Genomic DNA, 9,670 nt, shown 5'->3' with positions numbered 1-9,670 from the left:
GGTTTTACTTCCCAAAGCGACTCAGGCTATGAGAGATGCCGTAGTGAAGGGCTCGGCAAAACTTTCGACCACCTGGGGTTCCTTAACGTGCACTGATATCGCACAGTATACTAGTGTATCGGTGACCGCTAAAACTGTACGGTGCACGCCAGCCAGTCTGGCAACGTGCTCGGGCACTTCCGGTGAGCGGGCAATAAACGTCAGTTGTTTCAGGGCTACCGCACGTGTCGGTCTCCTGTATACATGGTGTCAGAAGTGACCAGTTCCCGCGCCAAAAAATGACGGAGCTTCCGCCTCCAGAGCCGTTACGTTTCGGGGATAATGTTGTGGACAACTGGACTCGATTCAAGCAACGGGTAGAGCTCTACTTCATCGCCACTGAGTCAACAGAACCAGGAAGACAACGCAGCAACGCCCAGAAAGCCGACATTTTGCTTCACCTCGCCGGTCAAGAGGCAATAGATGTTTACAACACCTTCGATCTTACCGCTGAAGACAAGAAGGACTACGACAAGCTAGTGCAAGCTTTTGAAGCCTACTGCCTACCGCAGAGCAATGAGACGTTAGAGCGCTACGTGTTCCGGAACCGCACGCAAGCCGAAGGTGAGCCGTTCGAGCACTTCTATCGAGACCTGCAACTGAAATCGAAGACCTGCAATTTTGACACCCTTCGGGAATCGATGCTGCGTGACCAAATAGTGTACGGCACATCTAGTAGGACGCTGAGGGAAAAGCTTCTAGCCAAAAAGGACTTGACACTCACCGCAGCCGTCGAGTGGGCAAAGGCTGAGGAAATCGCTGCCGCACAAAGCAAAGTGTGGAGTGAAGACAAAAGCGTCGACGCCGTGGGTGAAGAGAAAAACAAGCATCAGCAGCACAGGAACGACGCGCTGGGTTACGGCAAAGGGAGACACCAAGAAAAGAAATGCGGCTACTGCAACCGCTCGCATAGGCCTCGCGAGTGTCCAGCATATGGGAAAAAATGTGCTAGGTGCGGAAGGCAGAATCATTTCGCAGTTTGTTGCAGAGCAAGAGCAGCGGATGTTAACGAGGTTGCCGAGCGGCCGGACGACGACGACGGCTTTACCGTGCTGCACGTATCTACAGCATGCAAGAAAGCGAGCGCTGCTGATGCGCGCGACTGGGAGGTAGCGACTCGTATTTCGGGACGGGAAGTGCGGCTGAAAGTCGACACCGGCGCGCAAGCCAACCTGCTGCCGCGCGGCTTGTTTGAAGCCCTGGGAACCAAGCGGCAGCCAGAGCCAGCCAGGGCCGTACTACGCAGCTACGGCGGGAATGAAATCGTGCACATGGGAAAGGTATGCCTCCCGGTTCGGATTGGCGCCGACACTCGACTAGTGGAATTCTTTGTTGTGAAGAAGGGCCGTCAGGCGATCTTGGGGCTGCAGGCTTATGAGCAGTTTGGTCTTGTCAACAGAATCAGAGCAGTAAAAAAAGATGAGGCTTTGTCCGAGTGCGTTCGCCGGCAGCATCCCAAGTTGTTCACGGGCATCGGAAAACTAAAGCGGGAATATAGCATGACTCTTCAAGATGGCGCCCGTCCAGTCGCCGAGCCAGCGCGGCGGGTACCTCACGCAATTCGATCGCGGCTGAAAGAGGAGCTTGATCGCCTGGAGGCTGCAGGCATCATTGCCAAGGTGCGAGAGCCATCTGACTGGGTAAGCCCACTTGTTATTGCTCGAAAGAAGAACGGCCAACTTCGCGTTTGCATGGACCCCAAAAAAGTGTACGAGGCTTTGAAGAGGGAACACTTTCAGCTTCCACGCAGGGAAGAGATAGAAAGTGAACTGGCAGGAGCGAAATATTTCAGCACGCTTGACGCCAATAGTGGATTCCACCAAATCCCTCTTGATGACATGTCCTCGAGAATTTGCACATTTAGCAGTCCATTTGGTCGTTACCGGTTCCTAAGGCTGCCTTTTGGTATTTCATCGGCTCCAGAGATATTTCAAAGGACAATGACAGAGATTTTCGACGGACTACCAGGGGTACGCATCTACATCGATGACATTTTGGTTTGGGGTGCCTCATGGGAAGAGCACCAGGAAAGACTGTACAGAGCCTTGGAAATGGCCAGTGCTGCTGGCCTAACTCTTAATTGGGACAAATGTAGGTTCGGAGTGAAACAGATCGACTTCCTTGGAGACAGAATAAGTGAACAAGGCATCAAACCAAACCCAGAACTGGTAGAGTGCCTAGCCCATTGCCAGAAGCCAGCTACGAAAAAGGAAGTCCAGAGGCTACTTGGAGAAGTCAACTAATTCAGCAAGTACTTGCCGAACTTAGCAAGTCAGACAGAATCACTTCGTGGTCTGTTGCGGGAGGACTCTGTCTTTGAATGGACTAGAGCGCACGACATCGAGTGGGCCCGTCTAAACGAAATGCTCACGCAAGCTCCTGTACTTGCTATATTTGATCCATCTTTACCTACAAAGCTGTCCACTGACGCATCCGCCTTTGCATTGGGTGCAGCCCTTTCCCAGCAGCATGGTAGCGACTGGCGGCCTGTGGGCTATGCGTCAAGGGTCCTGACAGAGACTGAGCGCAGATACGCACAGATTGAAAAGGAAGGCCTTGGAATAGTGTTTGGCTGTGAGAAGTTTAATGAGTTTGTCTTGGGCCGAAGAATCACTATAGAGACCGATCACAGTCCATTGATATCTATCTCGAAGAAAGGACTCGGAGACATCCCGCCTCGACTTCAAAGGCTCTTCCTGCGACTGCTGAAATACGACTACCGGTTGCAATTTGTTCGTGGAAAGAAACTGGTTATTGCTGACACTGTTTCCAGGATGCAAGGGAAACGCTTGTCAGATAACTTCTCAGATGACTTGGAAGTACACGCCATAAGTGTCTTGGAGGACCGGGTGAGCAAGAGAACAATGGACAAATTGAAAGATGCCACGGCTAGGGACCCGGAGCTGCAGCAAATCATGGCAAAACTGCAGGCGTCACCGTCTTTGAACGGGGAGTGGAAAACGCACACCAGTGAACTGTCAGCGGTGGAAGGTGTGTTGTTGAAAGGTACCAAAGTTGTCATTCCTTCCAAGCTTCGAAAGGAAATGCTTTGTCGGTTGCATCGAGGGCATCTGGGCATAGCGAAATGCACATCACGAGCACGCAGACTCATGTACTGGCCCAGGATGGCAGCTGAAATAAGAGAAATGGCTGAGCGGTGTCCGACTTGTCAGATACATGCTTACAAACAGCTTGCTGAACCTCTGCTGTTACAGGATACGCCCAGTCGCCCCTGGTACAGGGTGGGAGCTGACTTGTGCGAGCATGCTGGGAAGCATTACCTTGTTGTGTACGATGCCTACTCTAACTATCCCGAGGTGGAGGAGTTGAACGGCACCACAACTACTGAGGTCATAAACAAACTATCTCGGATATTTGCACGTTATGGCATCCCCCACGAGGTCTGCACTGATGGAGGTCCCCAATTCACAGCCAAGGAATTTAAAGACTTTGCAGTGATGTTTGACTTTGAACACATCATTTCCAGCCCTTATTATCCGAAATCGAATGGACTCGCGGAGAAAGGCGTACAAATAATCAAGAGGCTATTCAAGAAGGCAGGATCATCAAAGGAGGAGTTTTGGCTTGGCCTCCTCAACTATCGTGCGTCTCCGCTGGAAGATGGTGTCTCACCATCCAAGTATCTCATGGGTCGCGACAGCAGAACGCCGCTCCCGGACCCCTGCTCGGATTCAGCTCAGCAGCTCTCAATACCTCGAAAACATAAGCAGGATACGAACAAAGGACAGCAGCTCCCACCATTACAGCCTGGAGACAGCGTTCGGATTAGGTCTGGAAACAAGTGGGGCACAAGAGCTATAGTTTTAGATCTTGTGGCCCCCCGATCATACAGAGTAATAACAGAGGATGGAAGCGAATATAGAAGGAACCGTCAAGACTTGCGAAAAACGAGAGAGGTTTGCAACCCAGCATTACAACAGCTTCATCCTACAGGACGCAACGCTGGAGACGTGGAAAGTCGCCCAGTGTTGCAGAGAGCGACAAGACCCCAACAGGCCCTCATGCGTGTTGACACTCCGTTATCGAATGCAAGATCAACAGCCCCAGCAAGGGAGCAGTGTACACCACCTAGAATACTAAGACCGCCTGCAGTATCCTCGCCAGCAGCAGGAGAAAGGGGTTCCGCAGAGTTCGTTCCTCTCACACCCCCTAGACCAGCTGGAGTGTTGAGTGCAACCGAACCAAGCGTGTCGCCCAAGCAACAAACAGGGGAGCAGCCAGCGGTGCAACCTCGAGGGGGAGCAGCAGAGACTGCTACAGAACACACTACATCCTCTGGACCGACTAGAGTGTTTGGTGCAGAACTAAGACGGTCCTCAAGACTCAGAAGGCCTCCCCGCCGGTTGGCCTACCAGAATTAAGGCGCCCCGTCCTGCATATCACCCGCTCCCTATTGTGAAGGACTTACTCTATAGTCACCTTCTCAATGTTTAAAGAAAAGAGGATGTATCGGTGACCGCTAAAACTGTACGGTGCACGCCAGCCAGTCTGGCAACGTGCTCGGGCACTTCCGGTGAGCGGGCAATAAACGTCAGTTGTTTCATGGCTAACGCACGTGTCGGTCTCCTGTATACAACTAGCCTCTAGAATTTAGCCTCCATCGAAAAATGGCTGATGCCTGCGCGAACAACATGAGGGGCGCCGGCAGCTGAAATAGTCCACTCGCGTCGGATAGCGTGGTGGAGAGGTTTATCGAATACTTAAACCGACATCCCTGTGTGTATGACACCAAGTGACTCGATTTCGTGAACAAACAGCGCAAAGAGAACGCGTGGGAATAGATACGGCAGAGCAGCGGTCTCTCCGCAGGTTACCTCTTTACGGCTGCTGTTTCTCTGTCTGAGCATACTATTTCTCGGTCTGAGCATTCCACTTGGTGCATGCACCGTAGTGTTCGATCGAATTTTTAAAGCGAAAGCTTTACTACTTGCACTTTCAGCCTTTGGCGTGGCGCGGCGGTGCCACCACCACCGGCGCCTAACGCCTGCGCTCTCCGCTAGGAGCGCAACAGGTGCTTTGTGACGTCACGCCGAAGAGAAGGGCGACCGACTCGCGCCGTCGCAAGCCGCGGCGGTGCCACCACGGCGTGGCCTCCGCGATCGAAGCGCGCTTTTAAGGCGGAAGCCTTTAATGCCTCATCGTTGTAAGCAGGAGCTGTCGACAGAAATTTCACGCTTTTCAATTGGTCGAAACGGTCGTGACGTCACAGTGCGCGAATTTCAAACGGGGCCAATTGTACTTTGCCTACTAACCATGCAACCAATTAAAGGGATCGTTTAGTGATCCTCCAAGTAAGTTTGACTGAGTTTAATTAATTCCCTACTTAACCAATTAGTCAAACCTTTCTAGTCAGACCAGATAAATAAATAAAACGCAGTAAGAAATTTGCCGAGCTTGGGAATCGAACCCCGGTCTCCGGAGTGCGAGTCGAGCACGCTACCACTCCGCCATGCCAGCTTTTTTTTTCTTTATTGAACTCCGCCATGCCAGCTCGATGGTTTGGAATGAACAAAGGTGCGTCTAGTGAATACGGTGTCTTCGTTCACTCCCATCTTCCTCCCTTCCCGTTACGGCGAGGTTTAGGTGTCCACCGAGATATGAGAGACAGATAATTTCCTTTCCTCAAAAACCAATTCACCGACGAGCAAGGCGTATCTGTGCGCGTTTCAGATTGACCCAAGTTGTCGTGACGTCACCGCGCGCGAAATTTGACGGGTGTCCACCGAAATATGTGAGACAGTTACTGCGCAACTTCCTTTCCTCAAATACAATTTTCGACTAGTCTACTGAGATATGTGAGACAGTTAATGAGTAATTTCCTTTCCTCAAATACAATTTTGATTTTGTTCATTACGGCCCCTCTTTCTTCTTTCACTCACACTTCCTCCCTTCCTGTACGGTGCGGCTCAGGTGTCCACCGAGATGACAGAGAATTACAGACCATTTCCTTTCCTCAAAAAGCGTTGCGTTCGAAGGGCAACGCACCGCGCCGAACAGGTGGTGGCGTTCTTTGGTCTCGCGTTCCACTCCTAAAGGCGAAGCTTAAGCGTCATTAATTGGCAGTTAATTAATGTACCAACAAAATGTGCAGTGAACAATCACGTAGCAGAATGCAGCACTCAGGCTTTCGCCTTTCACCACTTTAGCCGCTAAAGTTCCTCTCAATTTTTTCCATCATTTGCATTTGTAGTTGGAAGCCGTTGGGGTGGCTCAGCGGTTATGGCGCTTGACTGCTGACCGAAAGACGCGGGTTCGACGCCGGCCGTGGCGGTGGAATTTCTATTGAGGCGAAATTCTGGAGGCCCGTGGGCTGTGCGATGTCAGGGCACATGAAAGAACCCCAGGTGGTCGAAATTTCCGGAGCCCTTCACTACGGCGTCCCTCATAGCCTGAGTTGCTGTGGGACGTTAAACCCCCCATGAACCAAACCAAACCTTTTGTATTTGGGGAATACCGCAAGTTGTGGAAGAACACAAATGTTACAAGAACCGTTGCCACACATGTGTGGTATGTCAGTAGCTCAATCCATGTATAACTCCTGAATTGAGTGATCACGAGATTACTAAATAAAGTCTCATTTTCAGCTGACATGTGACTTTTGCCTTTATTGCATGGAAATGAACGCAGTTTACAAACGGAGAGGCAACTTCATGTTGCGCATTACCATCGGCTGACTATCCTCAGTTGCCAAAGTAAGGGACTCTTTGGGGCATGATGGACTCTGCAATGGCGTCTAGAATTCGCACGACATCTAAAGCTGTGAGGCTGCCATTGCCAGTACTCTGATGACTTGTGTGCGCTATGGTCTGCCCGCAGCCGTCTTCTTGGTTAACAATGCAAGAGCGGGGGCTAGTTGGTGCTTCATACTGATCAATTCGTGAAATAATTGAAGCCTTCAATATCAGGACTTGTGGAACAGAAAACTGCGTCAGCACACCATCAATAGCTCTCGAAGATAAAGAATTAGACTGGTTAAGGTCACTGGCCAGATTATAGACAGGAAGGTGAAGGCAGCGGTTCAGATGCAAAATTGATTATCTGGTTTGTAGATCATTTGTGCCATCCAGTCTGTATAAAAGCGGCACGTTTCTTTCAAGTAAACTAGTTGAAAGTACGCGCTTCGTCCGTTTTTGTTTTCGTTTGTATGTTCCTTGCAGCGCAAATTGATCAGTATGTCTTCTTGGTTTCTGTCACCATTGACCAGGCCACTATAAACATTAGAACAAAAAGGCATTGTGAGAGAGCAAAAAATTATTCAGGCACACCGCCGCTCTAACCTTGTCCGTTAGCAACTCTACATCGGTTCCTAGGGAGCCTCGCCAACCGGAAACCATCATTCCACAAGCGTTCTGAACGCAACGGCGTGCCTTTAGCCTATAGATGAACGCCCTTTATGGGTCATTCAGTTCTATGTCATGGTACGGGCGCATTAGGTTGCTCTGCAGGGGAAATGCTGCATATCCGATGAAGCCATCGATACAGCAAAACGGATGATGCTGCGAAGAAAAACTTGGCAGTAGTTTATATCTAGTTAAACCTGGAGGATTGCGAAAGCATCCAGGAGAGAGAGAGTGGCGATGGGGTGCGCAAGGCAGCGGCGGCGGCCCAGGCACGCTAGCTATGCGCCGCTACTGCGCATGTGCATCTCTGAGCACCTCTGAGTCACCTCTGAGTCACCCGCCCAGCGACGGCGGCGGCGACAACTGTGCGCCATGTTACGTCACTGCTGCTCGCGCATGCGCAGTATCGCCTTTCATCAGCTCCGCGAAATGCATAGAGTTTCTTACTACTACCTAGAGGGAAAGCTGGCGGCGCTGCACTTCAGCCAACATGGGCGCTCAAAGCATCATGGGGCGGTGAGCTACTTGTTGCGGCACAGTCGTAGTTTTTCGGGAACACAGAGTGGCAGTACTAAGGCGTTTCATTCCGAAAACGTAGTTCGTGTGTGCGCAGACGACTTTCGCGCGAACGCAGTGTGCAAAAGTCATAGTAGTGAAGACGCGACGACACACGACGCCAATAAAAGGTTTTACTCTTCCGAAATGCCATTAAAAAACCTCTTAAAGTATCTAAACAACAACATTTTTTTTGAAAACATATTTACTTTTAAAAGTGCGCCTGTTAATTACGAAATATTAGTTTTTTTAGTGTTCATCACTTGGCCAATAGGAAAGCTAGTCATGTCTTATTTTAGGCAAACTTTGCACTTAAATGCTTTTCTGCTCGTTTGTTGCAATCATTAGACAAGATATTGAATGTTAGGACGTTTGTAGCTATCAAACAGCTTTATTTTTTTATTATTTTTTGGCCAAAAGTTACAGTTCCGCAACAAGTAGCTCACCGCCCCATGATGCTTTGATCGCCCATGGTGGCTGAGGTGGTCACGTGGGGTCTCCATGCAAACTCCCATAGACGGCTTGCCAGCTTTCCCTCTAGGTAATAGTAAGAAACTCTATGGCGAAATGGCTCGGCGACTCGCGTTGTGTTGCTTTCGTAACAAAAGGCGCGAACGGAATGCAGACGGCCCGCTGGTCGACGATCGGCGCGCGCGTTTGCGATCGTTCTGCGCATGCTCTGAAGAGAGCCGCCGATAGCGCGCCGCGCTGAAGTATAGAGGGGATCGTATTTCATCCGGCGTAGCGTAACCGGCGTCGCGTGACGCACTGCGAGCGACGTTTGCCAGCGCGCCAAGCACATCAGACTATAAACGCTCCTTAACTCCCGGGCGCGGAAAAAGAAAAGCGCACTGAGGCGCGAATAGAACGAAGCAGCACAGGTAAGAGCTCGAAGTGGTACACGAAACCACGCTGCCCGCGACGCAGCCCCTCACGCCAAACACCTACTCCATCTCCGGAGGCGCCGCTCCATCTGCCGCCCCGGCGTCCGTGGAGTTTTACTCGGTTTGAGGCTGGTCAGTTCAGGGCCCTCCCCCGCGGGACCTGGAGAGCCTCGGGACATGGGAGGACTGGGAGACCCTGCTGCGTTCGGAGGGCCCGGCCGTGCAGACCATCGCCACCGGCCGTGCTGCCAGTGTTATGGACCTCAGGAACATAAACACTTGAGTGCAGTGGGGTCGTGCGGGGACCCTGGGGCGTGCCCCGAATTCCTTTGTAAATAAAGTTTTCTCTCTCTCTCTCTCTCTCAGTTCAGGCTTAACCTACTCTGATTAAACTCCTCTAACGCGGTCTATCTTCGCCAGAACGCTGCAATGAATACGAGCTCAGCTAGCCGAAGCATGCGTCTATTCTGCACCGTCATGTTTGTTGTGGACTGAGTTAACCTGCTGTGAGCGTAGTCAGGCTGATGATGATGATGGTGATAAAGTTATCGCCATACCAAGAAATTTTTCTTGCTCTATCCCAGCCAGAACGACCGTGATAACTTTCGAATCGGATTAGACTGCAGTACGAGGCGGCTCCTGCAGTACGCGGAAAGGGCACCGCTAATGTTTTTCAGTGACTCTGCCCATCAATGCTTCCTTCAGGATTCGCAGCCCTTATCATATCATCGCGACAGCGATCACTTGCCACATCTCGGGAGCAGTTCGCTCATGCGCACTTGGGCTCCACCCGCAGGCACCCAGATGATTGAAAGAGAACGCGCCCAGTTT

General features: G+C 51.1%; 2 protein-coding genes across 2 annotated transcripts in view; both read left to right on the top strand.

The window, feature by feature from the left end:
- Positions 1 to 278: 278 nt before the first annotated feature.
- LOC149344262 (uncharacterized) lies at positions 279 to 1,462 on the top strand. The gene is made up of 2 exons (XM_089547194.1): positions 279 to 1,319; positions 1,439 to 1,462. Exons 1-2 carry the CDS (start codon positions 279 to 281, stop codon positions 1,460 to 1,462), a joined length of 1,065 nt encoding a protein of 354 aa, XP_089403320.1.
- Positions 1,463 to 1,538: 76 nt separating this feature from the next.
- LOC149344261 (uncharacterized) overlaps positions 1,539 to 9,670 on the top strand; it is a 38,241-nt gene continuing 30,109 nt past the window's right edge. Inside the window, exons 1-3 of the mRNA XM_089547193.1 lie at positions 1,539 to 1,679; positions 2,769 to 2,988; positions 3,520 to 3,841. Coding sequence (XP_089403319.1) covers positions 1,539 to 1,679; positions 2,769 to 2,988; positions 3,520 to 3,841 — 683 coding nt within the window. The remainder of the gene's footprint in view (positions 1,680 to 2,768; positions 2,989 to 3,519; positions 3,842 to 9,670) is intronic.

The sequence above is a fragment of the Amblyomma mixtum genome, chromosome 5 (assembly GCF_055824585.1).
Source record: "Amblyomma mixtum isolate Tamu chromosome 5, ASM5582458v1, whole genome shotgun sequence".
NCBI lineage: Eukaryota > Metazoa > Arthropoda > Arachnida > Ixodida > Ixodidae > Amblyomma > Amblyomma mixtum.
Note: the sequence above shows the minus strand (reverse complement) of the source record. Positions and strands in the feature narration are given on the sequence as shown.

Bases quoted from the DNA above. Each gene is read 5' to 3' on its own strand.
- LOC149344262 (XM_089547194.1), top strand. From the start codon at position 279: ATGACGGAGCTTCCGCCTCCAGAGCCGTTACGTTTCGGGGATAATGTT. The intron at 1,320-1,438 runs GTATGCCTCCCG...TCTTGTCAACAG, and splicing joins AAATCGTGCACATGGGAAAG to AATCAGAGCAGTAAAAAAAG.